Source organism: Pezoporus occidentalis, unplaced genomic scaffold, assembly GCF_034315485.1.
Source record: "Pezoporus occidentalis ecotype Australia unplaced genomic scaffold, CSIRO_AGI_Poc_V1 ctg128, whole genome shotgun sequence".
In the NCBI taxonomy this organism is placed as follows: domain Eukaryota; kingdom Metazoa; phylum Chordata; class Aves; order Psittaciformes; family Psittacidae; genus Pezoporus; species Pezoporus occidentalis.
The window spans coordinates 289,189-303,938 of record NW_026913082.1 but is presented as its reverse complement, the minus strand read 5'-3'; the positions used below and the strand labels follow the sequence as shown (position 1 = coordinate 303,938).

The following is a 14,750-nucleotide window of genomic DNA, read 5'->3' as shown; positions in this document are numbered from 1 at the left end:
CTGCTGCCAGAACACCATGCATCTGTTACAAGACTTCAGACTCAGTTTTGTCTGCTTCCTTACATGAGGCAGAACTGCAGCTACCAAGATGGGAATGAGCACCATCTTAAGAGAATAAAGTATACGGGGTAGGATAACCTTGATTTTCTAACCTCTTTTTCTCCTCTTTCAATTTATTCCATCAACATGGGAGAATACATTTCTCAGAAGCCAAGCGCTCCACCTGTAAAAAGGAGGTACTGTCTGACACGGTCTTCTGAATCTCTCTACATGCTCTGAAATTGTAAGATGGTACCTGACATTGATTCAAAGTATGATAAGTTCTCTTGCCCTCTAAATGCCACTGAGTAACGAGGCTTCATACAGGTTTCAGCTGAAGTATGAAATAATGTTTGTAAATGTGAACATGATTTTGAAGATGAGAGCTTTCTCTTAGGTTATTTTTCTTTTTAAAGATGAGAGACATAAGAAATAGCTTTTCTCTTTCTGCTTTTCCGGTCCTATTTATATAATTTTTCTCAGCAGAGGGTAAGTTCCCTTAGAGCTCTGCTGTACTACACCTTGCACTGTCAGAAAAGCAGTTACTGAGTAACAGGAAATGTGGCTCTAACGCTCCTGTGTTAATGCTTATCTTCACTTGAGTTACTCCTTACTCACTGACTGCTTACTGAAAATAATTTAAACCTTTGTGAAGAGCAGTTTGAATATTCCTACCCGGTCCAACTAACTACTATGCTAAAATGATCCAAACCAAACATAGGAATTACAGCGTTCTGAATAATGTGTAAGCTCATAGGAAACCACATTTCACAGAACCACTTAACTACTGAAGAGCTGTTTTGGAGTACACCTACTTCACAAAGAACACAAACCTTCAACCTGAAAGCTGAAACTGGGGCCACTGCTGCAACCCAAGACTCTCTATATGCATCTTTAGTTTCAAACAAGTATTTGGGGCAGTGCCATGGGCATTCAGACCCAGTGCTGAACTATTTTCTCCAGGTAACCCACAACTCCAGTTTTGAAATCTAGACTCATTCATATTTGTCTCTTTCATTTTCTTGAAGTTTTTTAGCTCTTTCCACGTTTTCAATGAAAGTGCAACAAGTAAGACACTGAAAACAAAGAGAGCACTGTTCAAACACTGGTCACAAATTATCTTCTCAATCTTGTGAAAGCTACTGCAGATTATTAAAATATTACAATAAAAATGTTCTTCCCTGTGTGCTGGACGAAGAAAACATGATGCTACTGATGCATCCAGACAGAAAGTCTGCATGCACCATAGAAAATATACATCATGTGCCAACCCTTTCTGAGGTTTTAAGAACACGATTCAACAGAGACACTAAGAAGACTGATGTTGAGCCAGACCCAAAACATACCACAGGCTCAAAATCCTGTCTTTTAACACCTCACGGTCATTGCAGAGCATCTGGAAAAATAATTTATTGCATGTATACAATACTGGGAATGTTCCATGAGTCGGGACCCACAGAAAAATAGAAATACACTCTATCTTTTAAGAAGGGATCTTAGTATTTTTCACATGCACTACTTGTGCTGAGTTTTTGCCTTGTTAAGCAACGGGCCTTGCTCGGTATTTATTCAACAGGCTTTTCCTTTTCTAGACCTGTAGGACTTAAAACAGCACACTAGAAAAAAATGTAAATGCAAAGGCTGGCCAATGCATGTTGGATGACTTCATGAACAAGAGGAAAAAAATCCACTGGATGGCCTCACACACTTAGAAATGGCAGGGACAAACACTACTTTTCTGTTCTAAAATATCTCTCTGCAGAGGATAATTTGAACTTTAAAGTCACATGATGAAATCATAGGTTTGCTAAACAGGCAACGTGTATGGTTTGAATGACTTAAACCAAGTTCCTGTTTCCTTTACAGAACTGTATGTTTTTGTAGTCAGCGAGCGTCTGGATTTTTCATCGTGATGTACAGCAGCTAGAGAAGTTACTGTAATATATACACTCTGCTTTCTGCATAAATAAAAAGGGCTATATGCTCCAAACAATAATTATATTTCATCTGACTATTCGTAGGGAAAGATTCAGCCTGTTTGTATCTGTGGAGCATTTTCTTGAGAAGGTAAGTGCTTTATATTACTTTGAATATGCAATGTTTTATTCATCACAAGAGGCTCAGATTGTGAAGTTATAATTTAAAGGGTTTAGTTTTCCCTTCTTTGACAACATTTGAACTACACAAAGTGAAATATAAATCTGGAAATTTATAATAAAATAGAGGAAAAGAGACTGTTTTCTGGTAAGTACCTAACTCCCTTTGAACTGATGATAGCCGGATGATGAAACACCCTTCCATGATCTGGAGAAAAGGCTCCAACCATTGCCTAAAAGCAGCATTTTAAAAGATAGACATTGTTGGATAATCCGGACTACAGAGCGGGAATTGTATAGGACAGGAAACACGTCAGCAATGCTGCTTGAAGATTATGTTCAGTTACTGCTGATTCATTTATATTCTGGAAAAGTAAAAATAGAAGCTTTTGGATTCTCAGGAAATGGTTAATTTCTCAGCAGTTAAGGGTAGGAAAATTGTAAACCTTTACCACCTCAGTAGGAATTCTGACATTACAAGCAAGATGAATATAGTATTTTATATTTCAGTCTTTCATATGCTGTGAGCTGCCCCCTTCTTTTAACTTGGCAGATGTAATACAAACAGAAAGGACAAATTCACCCCCGAAGTATGTGCAGTGGTTTCAGCGATTAATACAGGACATGCCCCCCAAAAGCTGAGTTTCATAAGGAAAATCATGTACATTTTTTATAACTAGATGAAAGAATATTTTCCTTCAAAAGGCTGGTGACAGAATGCAGAAAGACTGCCCTGCCAGCCTTTTTATAGAGGAAGAGTTCTAGCTGCCAGGGAGAAACATTTTAGGAGCTCCTCTTTCTAGACTTCAAATAAACAAAAGTTTCCTTGAAACCAAGCTCTTCGTTTGCACAAGTTAACCATCAAAGTGGGGATGAGGGACCAAAAACAATGAAATCTTAGAAACTGGGTTCCCTCAGTACTGAAAGTAGGCTTTTCAGAGCTTGTTATTTTTAAGCTGTCTTCTGAACACTGTGTTCATTTGCTCAGCTCCATCTGTTGGAAGTGAGGGATAACGTATGCCCTGTGCTCCAGAGAGTAAGAATCAAACATTTTTGCTTTAACTGCTGACACAAAAGGCAGAGCATATGATAGTGGGGAAACAGGGCCAGAAAAAGGGAAGGGGGCGAACAAGAAAAAAGCAAGGGAATGTGAAGTTAAGTAAGAATTCACTAATGATGGTCAATTAAAACAAAGTGAGGAAACAGAGTTAAAGAAAAGACAAAATATTGGAGCGTGACAATACAGGGACAAATAATGCAAGTGGCATATTGCAAGTTACCCTTATTAATCAATCTTAGGAGGAACAGGAATGGGCCTGGCTTCTGCCATAGCTTCTATATATGTGAGCTTTGACACGCTACATATTACTCTCAGTTACCAGTGAGTAAACAGAAGTAACAGTCAGTTTACCTCATAGTATGTTCTGAGGAAAAAAAAAACCCACATTCAGGTCTCAAGGTGTTTGCACTCAAAGCTGACAGATGCCTCTAAAAGAGTAAAGGAGTCATGGCCCCCCACCAAGCAGAGCATAAACATTACATGCATTTTGAAATAAAACATATGCCCCTGCAGTAAATCTAAGACCCAGACAAGAACTGAAGGAATACCAGATTTTCTCACAGTAGATGAAAATGACATAATAAATTCCTTACTTTTTTATGATGGAAACTCAAAGCATTTGAATGAAAAACATGGTCATCTGCATGGGGATTTTGAAATAAAAGATGTGAAATATAAAACACCCTGGTGCTCTGCTGCTCCCATGGAACTTATCTTTTTATTTTACATGAAACAAGTACTACCAAAAAAAGTCTATTAAAATTTGCAAATATGTTCATCTTACTACAGCAGAAGTTGCAAGCTCCTCCATCCCATTATTATTCTAAGCATACATTTACTTCAGTGCAAGACACTTTGGGAATGTTTTAAAAATGTATAGGCTTAGAAATTTTAAGAGTTGCTTTCCATGGTAGATGTGCACCTTACCGTCATTAAAGTCCCTAAAGCCATCCATTCCAGTGTAAGCAAACATAGTGAGAGGTTATGCCATCTGTGACTATAACTCAAACCATCAGCTGCAGAGCGTGCAAAGGAGTCAGATTTTTCTGATAAGGTCCAGTTTATAATCTCACCTGGAAAACCCTAATGCAGCAATTTCATGAGCTGATAAGCAACGCATCTTGTAAAGTGCTATATATATATCCTGAAGCTTCACTGAAATAATTATGAAGAGACAAATACTGAAAAGAAATAGACTGTAGGATAAGGTCATAAATTAGAAATATATCTCTAAGTGTGAGCATGTTAGAGAGAAGAACCTATTTATATTAGCTTGTATTAAGTATTAGGCATATTCGATTGCAGACACCTGCACACGAGCCTTTCTTACCACAACCTGAACTCAAAATTGCACTTCCTCTCTTTGAAATAATTAGTGAGACACCAGAGCCAAATAAGACAGTAGTCTGCCATTATCATTGTGATCTATTATTTTTAAAGCAGGATAAAACGTTCTAGGAATAATTTAAGGGGGAGTAGAAATAATATCTGCATTAACTTTAACCTTATTTGCTAAAACAAAAAATATTTCAGAATAAGCTACAAACTACTAGCAGATATTTCTTTCACTGTGATGAACACACTACTAAATTCAAGCAAGCATTATGCTCGTATGGACTAACCACAGCAAATCTGCAGACAGCTTGTTGTTTTGGTAAAATTTTGTTTGTGAGGGAATCCTAAGGTGATCTTCTGGAAGTTCCCTTTAAAACAACACACCTGGAAATCTTTCCTTAAGTCACAATTTTAATACCCTGATTATGATTATACACATACAGTTGCAGTGTTATTTCCCAAGTGAGTATGTTAATTCTAGGTTGAATACATGGCTCTTCTTTAGTTTAAAGCTCTTACCAGATGAGACAATTCAAAAGACACACACTTATATTAGAATAACAATGTCTAGGTGGAAAATCAGGGTAGTATTGACATCACTGCTACTATTTGACAGTAATGTTAAGTAACGATCTGTGGTTATGAGCATTACAACCCAAATGAAACTATTTCAGGCACTCATTTTGACACCTATGACAAATGAAGCCTAAACACATCAATAGCCTCTATGTAATATGGTGATGGTCTGTCATTAAAATATCACAACATGCAAACTAGTGGGTACAGAAAGAGAAAACAAGATGATGCACTTTCACGCAGTTAAGTTGCAACTACTGGAATGTGCCGCATGAAGTCTAACATTCCTTTCTTTGTCTTAAATGCCCAAAGATTAGCTAACTAAAATGAAAATCCTTTCCTGTGGTCAAAAATGAAGCCAGTGTCAGTACCAAGGCCAGATCCTGAGCAAATTCAATCGAGTTTTGGCCTCACAGTTTTTTCTGCAGTTTGATTTCTTGTGAAACCCAAAACAATGTCCTTTGTTTCCTTTGCAATTATGCTACCATAAAAGCTGAATGTTGCTAAGTTATTCTGAGAGTCTCTGCAAGGACAGTAAGCACGGTTAGTTGGCTCATGATATAAAAGTTATTGAGAAGATAATGAAGACCTTCAGAGTGACAGAACAAAATTCAAATACTCAGCTCTCCAAAAGGCCTGATGAGACTAGAAGGTAACACTGGAAACTCTGGTGGAAGAGCTCAAAATGTAATTATTTCTTAACCTCCTGGAACTACGGAGTGGGCTTTCTACAGATGCTCAAGTGGTTCCACTTTCTCTAACAGTCACAAATTACCTATCCTTCAGCAGATTAAGCTTCAAATCTCTCTTGTAATACAAGGTCAAAATTTGACTTTCACTTTCCTTCATTCTTGAGATTTCTCCCAAGTATTTAAGAAGAGACAAACTGTAGAAGTTAGAATTTCATGGCCTTCAGATTTCCAGGAAATAAAGCAAGTCTGTCAAGCTCCATGGCTGCAGCTGTCTGAACAGAATAGCACAGTGCATCACTTTTAGGCATAGAACCAAAGCGAAGTGGAGAGCACTGCTGCTACTCAATTACAGAGAAATTTTCTAGATTCCTCCCGCCAGTGCTTCAGTATTACATAATTTAGAAATCAGATCAGTTATATTTCGAAAGAGATGGGGAAATCACTGGTATGAAGAAATACAAAAGGCCAAGCAGTTAACTACAGTTGTGAGGTTTGGCATGCGTGGTTTAAGTTTGCGCTTTTTCTTCTTAATTATTCTCACTCTTCAGTTTGAGTACTTTCATACTGAGTCCTTCTTAGTGGTTCATACTAAACATCAGGTGAACAGAAACAAATGCTCTACTGCAAGCATTTAACATACATTTCCACAATTAAGAAGACAATATTTCCTCCCAACACCTGTCATTTTTGAGATTTTTCATTCCGTTTTCCTTACGATTGTTCACATTTAACAATCTATGTTTAGGCTTCAAAATTATATTGATTCTTCACTTGCTTCAGAGATTTCCACCAGTTCTGCCTATCAATGCTTTCCTATATGGTAAACCTCAGCTCAGAGGTTAGAACACAGCCAGAGTTCTGACCAGCCAACTTTTCCCCTCCTTCAAGTGTACCTGTAGCAAAAACCAACTTCCCTGGGTGCACGAGGCCTTCCTGTAGTGAAATCTCTCAAAAAATAACCTTTTCTAGAAAGCAAGAAGCTCTGTCTTTAAAAGGGGACAAAGAACACCACTGAATCAAAACATAACTCCATGGGTTTATATAAATGAAATTATAATTACATAAGATTATATACACACTTAATCAAAGCCACTTTGATAAGTCAACTTTTCTAATTAAAACCAGTATTAGAATTCCAATTTTGAGGAGAGATTAGAAATATCAGAAATACGAAGTAGTGTCAGAGGTAACAACCATAAATGAATTGCCAAACAGTATTAAGACGCTGACTTATCTATAATGAACACTGCTTAAAAACATTAATGCAACGTTATGAACTTTTACCAATTTAAAGTTACTTTCACTTTAAGAGTTAACATCACTACAATCCTTTTATGGGAAATGCATTATGTACAACTAAATATATCACTCTTGTTACCAGTATGACTGTACAGAAGCTTCTGTACGAGAGAACTCTGCTGTCCTGTCTTTGCCTGGTGTGCCGTCTACATACACTGCTTGTACACACTAGCTTTGCATACAACGGAACAAAGTAAAATCACCAAACTCTAACTTAACACAAAATTGAAATCCTTGTGAGTAAAAAAGGTTCTTTTTTTCTCAGAAAACAACATTCTACACTGTTGTAAAACTGCCTGTATGTTTAACTTTTTCCGGTACTAAGGACCATACTTAATCAGAAATTCAAAATTCATTAGGAATAATGAGTCCATTATCTTGCTTTTCTTTAGTACATATTATGTTCTCTTACAAAGGTTTTTGGCTTAAAAAAGAATCCTTCAAATATTTATATGGTAGCAGAATTATTGTATGAACATATCATAGAGTCATTACTGCTAACAGCCTATGCATATTACTCTTAAAATTCCCTATTTTCAGGAATTTATAACTCAGCTGTAAAAATATTCCTTGCTAAAACTTTATCAATAGGTTTATAATGCACTGGTAATAATTTTCTCAAATTTAAGCATACAGAAAACCATTATTTTTCAGAGTTTTATGCAACAGTTATATCTAAAAATGACAGTGTTATTAATGTATAAAGATGCTTTAGCATGAAAGCAGCTTGCTCATAACAGTTCTTAAGCATTCACATTGATTCTATATGAGCTCCTCAGTACAGACTGCTGTCACAAAAGGCTTTTTTTTTCATACCAGAAAGGAAACAAAACTACAAACAAAGAAGGAATGTGGCTCTTGCCTCATATTGTGATTATCTTTGCACTTTCCTCAGTATTCAGTGTGAGCCATGAGACTGTGAACTGGGTTCTGACAAAATTCCCACCCATGCAACAGCACAGAGAAGTTATTTTGTGGCTGTAGCTGTAACCCACACACTGGAGCTGTCCTTACCCTTTTTTGGCAGGATAGTGAGGAAAAGTGGCTCCACCTAATCCCAGAGCCAACTGCTTCCTCGCCCGCCAAACAGCCAACTCCCCCGTCTATTCTACAGGCAACATGAGAGCGCTGAATCCTGGCTGCTGTCTACAGGGCTGAGCCACAGTGAAGTCCGGTTTGCACGAGGGGAGGAAAAGGGAGCAGTGGTGAGAGCAGGAGCCAGATAAATAAAAGGGCAGATCTCTCTGGCTAAAAATATTATGCAAGTTAGCCTAAAATTAACACAGGAACGTAAAATCCACAAAAAATATACTACAGTTATTGTGAACAAATGGTTCAGACTCCTGACTGCACATCATATTTAACGCAGAAGTTACAAACTGTACTTTAAAACCTGTTTCACCTTCCTTTTCCATTTCAGATTCAAACTCCATTGAACAGGAAATAAGCACGGCGTGGAGGGAAGGATGGCTTCTCACAACATGACATGGATCAGCTACCCAAGCAAGAATTTGGCTTTCAACTCCCCAGAAGAAATCGAAGCCTTCATAGCTTCTCAAAACATCATATCAAGACTTATGCACTGCTACATCGCATTTTTTGTACCAACAGGATTAATAGCTGGCATATGTATTTTGATCATTTTCATAAAGAATTATGTGCAGCACAAGGTCATAGAAAACTTAGACTTACTTCTTCTAGCCTTCACCATCAGCAATATTATAATGATTCTTTTATCATTTTCTGTTATCACTAGACCTGACTATTTAAAAGCAACTCACCTCGCGTGTAACGTACTGTCATTTTTTTTCAACTTCAGTTATTTCAATTCTCAGTATGTTTTCTTGCTGACACTTCTCATACTATTACTGAAGAGATTTCCACCAAGGACTGCTCTCAGCAAAGCAACTCAAAGACCCATATTGTGTGTTGGATTTGTACTTATATATGCCTTCTGCTTGTCACTGACTGAGGCAGTACTGGTTGGCACAGATAACTACCACTTGGAAACAGACTGCCAGTTAGATCCATTATTTGCATGGCCTGAATACGAGATCATTAAATTCACCTTTGGATTTGCAATCCCATCATTTCTTCAGATACTCTGTTTTACTGTTCTCTTCGCAAAAGAAGCACCTGCTGAAGCTCCAGCCTTACAACAGCACATTCGTACTTACCCTGCTGCGTATATTATAAGCATAACGATATTTATATGCCGTCTCTTTTACAACGTTATGCTTCTCTTCAGGACAACATTCAAACTACAGAAGAGCATTGGAACTCCAAAGAATGAGCTTGTGATGAATATTGCAGAAATTGTGTTGTTCTGTGAGAGCTGTGCTAGTTTGGTACTTATACTTTGTTTTCATAAACCATGCAAGGATGAAGTACTTAAAGTCATCCAGAACTGCCGAAGGAAAAACACTGCCAACAATCACCTGGAAATACCAGTAACAGCTACAACCCATGAAAGTGGGTCTCAGTAATACCCTATTGTTCGGAGGAACTGTCAATCCATTTTACTTTTGAGTTTGTGGGTTTTGGTTCATTTTTTTCACTTCTTCAAAAAAGGGTAATTGTTCCTTCTTTAGAAACCAAACTTGGACTGTCTTGCAACTAGCAGTTCTGAACTGAAAAAAAAAAAGATTCTTAGTGCTAGTATTAGCAGTGATCTATGAGAAAACATGTAAGGTCTGAGGTTTTTTTTTGCATATATATATATTTAAATCGCCTACAGTGTTACTTCAAAGCCAAGTAGTAAGAAAAGTACTGCTGCCATAGAAGTGTGCTTTTGTAATACCACCACTGCCCCAGCAAAGTTGCAAGCAAAAACACAGTAGAAAACAACTTTGAACAAAGGTAAAAATCTTCAGCCAAAGCATTTTCTCAGGTGTGCTGATGCTTCTGATTTCTTAGCCTACAAACTACTTATTTTTATAACAGTGGTAAATTCCAGTAGCAGCAGCAGTGAAGTATGGCTTAAGAATCCATTATAACCCTGAAAGAGTATGTAATACTGTACGTCTACTGTAGCACTTGCTTAGACACACACACACGCACACAAACTAAGCATTTCTTCCCTTTTTCCATTTTCCTCTTATACTTTTATTGGAGCCCTTAAGGTTTTTGTCTGAATTCATGTGCCAAAAAAAAAAGAAATAAAATTCAAATTAATGGAAAGTCTGGTCCATAAAGGAAAGCTTCAGCTCCTTTGTGAAGCACTGAACTGGAAAGATCAACAGGATGGCTAATTAAAACTCTATGCAAGAATGAAAGGTTTTTGTTAATGTACTCTAAGCTTCAACTCTGCATTAAGACTTAGAGCAATTATTGATTTAAGGCATTCTTGATGAGTTCATTCAGAAGTATGAAGATGCCTTGGAAGAGTCACACAATAATATACTAACTAAAAGAACAGGCGAAAAGCCAGCCCAGAACAGTAGATGTGAGGCATGTTTGAAACTGGGCAGAACCCAAGTTTCAAACTGAAATCAGGGCTCTGCTAGAGACAAGACAGGAGCATAATACATTTAGTTTAGAATTCCTGTGTAAATGGTACAAAATGGGGAAGAAAATCTGAATCAGCAAATAAAACAGCTGTGGTATAGGGGTTCAGTTGTAGCCCTGCAGAATCAGCAGCCAATGCAGACCGAGATGCAGGTGCAAAGTTTTAAACGCTTGCTTTGAGCACACTGTTACTGTAACTGAATTTGGTCAGGAGCATCTTAGACATTTGGTTTTAGTTTCAGCTTTTCCTCTCATAGAGCTGGAGGGAACTGAAACAACAGGGAAGTTCGAAAATTGTACTAGGGCATGTAGTGACGGGAAAAGGGGGAATGGCTTTAAACTGACAGAGGGGTGATTGAGATTGGACATTAGGAAACAATTCTTCACTAGCAGGGTGATGAGACAATATAACAGGTTGTCCAGAGAAGCTGCAGATCCCCCACCTTCCAGGACAATCCTTTTCTGGGCAGCAGTGGAAGGTGTCCCTGCCAGTGGCAGGGGGTTGGAACTAGATGATCTTTAAGGTCCCTTCCAACTCAAACCAGTCTGTGATTCTGTAATTCTATAAAGATGAAGACTTATATTGGCGTGATGAGGAAAGCTCAAGTGACCTAAAGGGTTCTGAGAAAAGCCACTTTTATCCTTAAATATGTGCCTTTGCGTAACACCTGCATGCTAATGGAAGTGACAGATTTGCTTTTGGAGTTGTATGCTTTGAAAGGGCTTCCTGACAGGGTCCAGATTTGTGTAGAGAGTTGGTGCAAATGAGCACAAGCTGCCCGAGACAAAGCAAGCACTGATCAGTCAAGAAGAACATCTTCTGTAAAACAACAACTAAGTGCATAAATGGAAGAATTACATTTGATCAACAGTAACAGTTTCTAGACCCAGTATTTAGATATATGGATCTAGTCTTACACATCCAAGTCCTGAAATGTATGGACCATGACTGCATCACATGCAAATAAAGGGCAATACGTAGTCTTCAGTCAGCTATGACCATAAGAACCAATGTTTCTGTGAGATGCAAAAATCAGCTGGTAAGATGTCTGCACTGTATTAAGTCAGCCTGTTTTCCTGTTCAATTTTGTTCTGTTGCCAGCATGAACAGATGGCTAATTAAAGGACACTACATATAAACAGACCATTATAGAACCTGGTCAGAAAGGAAGTACGTAGATAATCATCTCTTTGAATCCAAGACCCAATGTCATACTTGTGAAAGGATTTCTCAGCTGGCATCAGAGATTTTGTTTTGCACCTGAGAAGGAGGAGATTAAACAACATGGACCAAATATCAGCCCTGCAGAAAGAAGTTTGAAGAGACGAGTTCCAAGAACTGTACATCAGTGAAAAAGCTGACAGACTGAATGAAAGAGGATGGAAGAAGATGTGAGCTGTTTATCACAATTCAGATGAACATCATAGTTTCAGCTACGCCATGGATAAGTAGGTTATTTTCCAGTGCGGCAATTATGCTCAAAGGATTCTACTTTATCCACTGCTTCTATATATTTTATATTTGAGGATGAAAGAATAAATATTGTGTTGTTTCTGAGTTCTGAGTTACTGTTAAAGGTGCCTAAAAGAAAAGCTAGTAAATGTTGGCTTTAGTTAATGCTCACTGGACCTGGAAACTGGTCTAACAATGAGTGAATCTGTAAGGAACCTAAAGGTTCAACACAGGTGGAAGGATGATGCTTCCTGATACTCTCAGCAAGGAACACAGCTGAAGCACACCCATAACCAAATGTCTCAAAGTAATAAAACCAGTAGGGCCTTACTGTCAGAGCTAGGATCTGGGAACAAGTATATCTTGATATATCAAGAATGACCAAGTCTGTGTTATCCTGGATATAGCTCCTGGCTGAAGTCTGTGAGGTGCGAGTGAATGTACTCTTGCCTCTTTCCTGTCCATGTCTACTGTCATGGGGAAAAGAGTATTTTCTGGATGGCCAGTTATATTGTCATAAAGAAATCTCTATGTGCAATGAAAAGACTTTGAATAGGAGAAAACAAGAGTAAACAGCAGAGAAGAGGTGGAAAAATGCATTAAAATAATTCAAACAGTTATAAACTAACTTCCAGCAGTGCAAAAATGTTCTGCTAAATCATTCTTGATAGTTACACAGAGCTTACATTAAGATTCAGGACAATGAATGTACCATCCCAGCAAAAACCTACTTGTACCCAACTAGATGAGCACAAGTACCCCTATGTGCAATAGAGGAAGGAACAGAAACTGTCCCCAAAAGGCATTCTAAAACAACTTGACACAAGGGAGAAAAGAGCAGCTTTGACTAAGATTAAAAGTAATAATTTAAAAATAACTAATAATTTTAATTGTATTTTTAACAAAATAAAATGTCCCTGCTCTGAGAAACTTCTTTCCCCTACAACAGCAACAGCTTTGCTGAACGCTTACTGCTTCCAGGCCTCCCCTAATTTTGAACAGTATGTTCCAGAAGAAAAAGAGCATATATTTTTATAGGCAAGATGTCAAAATTAACTGAAGGAATACACTGGAAAATTCAAAGAAGAATATTTTACTTCGGCACTGGTAATACTCCTTTCTTCGTAAGACTTTGGCCTGCTTTTGAATAAACCTTTCCATTCAGTAAAAGAAATGAGCTGGCTGCTGAAGTTTCAGCATGAATTTCTGAGTTGGTAACATTTTGGAAAAGAACATGTAGAGACTCATCTTGCTAAGCCAGCTGACTCAAATCTGCTCTTATCCCACTGCAAAACAACATCTGAGCTAAAGAGAGATTGGATTTGCACACTTGAATCAAAACTTGAGCTGCTACGCCCATGTATTACTAAGCCCTAGTTACATTCTAATTTCAAACATACAAACCCTGAAAGGGCTACAGCATTACTTATCTTGATTTTGAGGTAGTTGCAGAAGTTTTGGGGTAAGGCAAAAGCTAAAGCAATTCAGCTAAAATAAGCACTCTATATAACATTTACATTACACATGTTGTGTGACAAATTACCACTGACTAGAATCAAAGAACGCATTTCACCTCCATGTGGGTACAAGTGCCCTGCAAAGGGCTGCCAGACGACACAACTAAAGTGAAAACCATTGATGCTTTGCAGATTGTATTTCTTCATCGTATCTGGATAGAGCCTAAAGTCCTGTGATGAATCACCTTTCACTCGACAACATTTTGTGGTCCAGTTTTGTAAAATTTTTATATTATCCCCAAGAGACTTGCAATATACACTTTAAGAAAAAGAAAAACTTTTTACCAAAATAGTTTACAGGGCGTTGCCCCTGCCAAAGAAAAGGCTGAACTTCTAAAACTTATTTTTAGTAAGAAAAATGCATTCTCGGAGTTACTGGCAACTGAAATGCCTAAACACAAAATCCACTCTAGCCAAGGTTTTCTGCGGGCATAGAACACAATTCCAAGTCAAACTAAGTTTGATTATTTGCAAGAAAGGGAAAATTACTGAGAACGGACAGGATAAAGCGTGAAGCTGCTCTAAAACAGGGTAACGGACACAACCAGATGTCATTCAGTGGCTGAAAAAGGTCACAGTCAGTATTCATGTAACAGAAAGATAAGAGAGAATTTGGAGGATGAGATCCATCTACTCAAAAAACTTCATGGACATTGTAACAGCATCTCTATTTCCTCTATACTCACACCTCACACTTTCTTCCTCCTCAGCTCTCACCTTTTTGCAACACAACAGCAGGCCCGTATGTTGAAGCCTGCTAAATTATATAGAACATCTTTTGCTATACCCACTTTTAGCTTCTTGGTGCATCTAAGTACATCACAGACAATTAGTGTTCCTTAAAGACTCCACAGTCATAGACATGTTGAGATATATACAGAAGTTGTCTACTACAGATTTAAAAATAAACCTTAATTTCCTTTATTTAAGGAAAATCTTAAATGCTGGATTACTGAGGTCTGACATCATACAAATGCTATCACATCAGTCCATTTCACACATTTTAGCAACAAACAAGGTAAGGTATGACAGGCAGAACCGTAATGGTTAATACTGTCACAACTGTGAATCAGAATGGATCATTACTGCATTCCCTATGAAGTCCCATGGAATATCAGCAATTGACAGGGAAGGAAGAAGAGTTCAATGTTCAGCAGTTGCTGAAATGAATTTTAA

General features: G+C 37.8%; 2 protein-coding genes across 6 annotated transcripts in view; one reads left to right on the top strand and one right to left on the bottom strand.

The window, feature by feature from the left end:
- The window catches only part of CUNH7orf50 (chromosome unknown C7orf50 homolog), a 131,803-nt gene that overhangs the window by 91,255 nt on the left and 25,798 nt on the right, over window positions 1–14,750 (bottom strand). Inside the window, exon 1 of one of the 4 annotated variants that reach the window (XM_062607976.1) lies at window positions 8,879–8,961. The exons of the other annotated variants lie outside the window; for them this stretch is intronic. The gene's annotated coding sequence lies outside the window, so the exon portion shown is untranslated. Of the gene's footprint in view, window positions 1–8,878; window positions 8,962–14,750 lie in introns of those variants that run through there. 4 annotated transcript variants of the gene reach the window in all.
- Window positions 1,720–10,664, top strand: LOC134158225 (uncharacterized). 2 transcript variants are annotated; one of them, XM_062607964.1, is made up of 3 exons: window positions 1,720–2,106; window positions 7,180–7,333; window positions 8,518–10,664. In XM_062607964.1, the coding sequence occupies exon 3, from the start codon at window positions 8,564–8,566 to the stop codon at window positions 9,581–9,583; it is 1,020 nt and encodes a 339-aa protein (XP_062463948.1). In that variant the 5' UTR covers window positions 1,720–2,106; window positions 7,180–7,333; window positions 8,518–8,563; the 3' UTR covers window positions 9,584–10,664. The 2 variants fall into 2 exon arrangements, with proteins under 2 accessions (XP_062463948.1, XP_062463947.1); XM_062607963.1 differs by lacking the exon at window positions 7,180–7,333.

Coding starts and splice junctions, on each gene's coding strand:
- LOC134158225 (XM_062607963.1), top strand. CDS start 8,564: ATGGCTTCTCACAACATGACATGGATCAGCTACCCAAGCAAGAATTTG.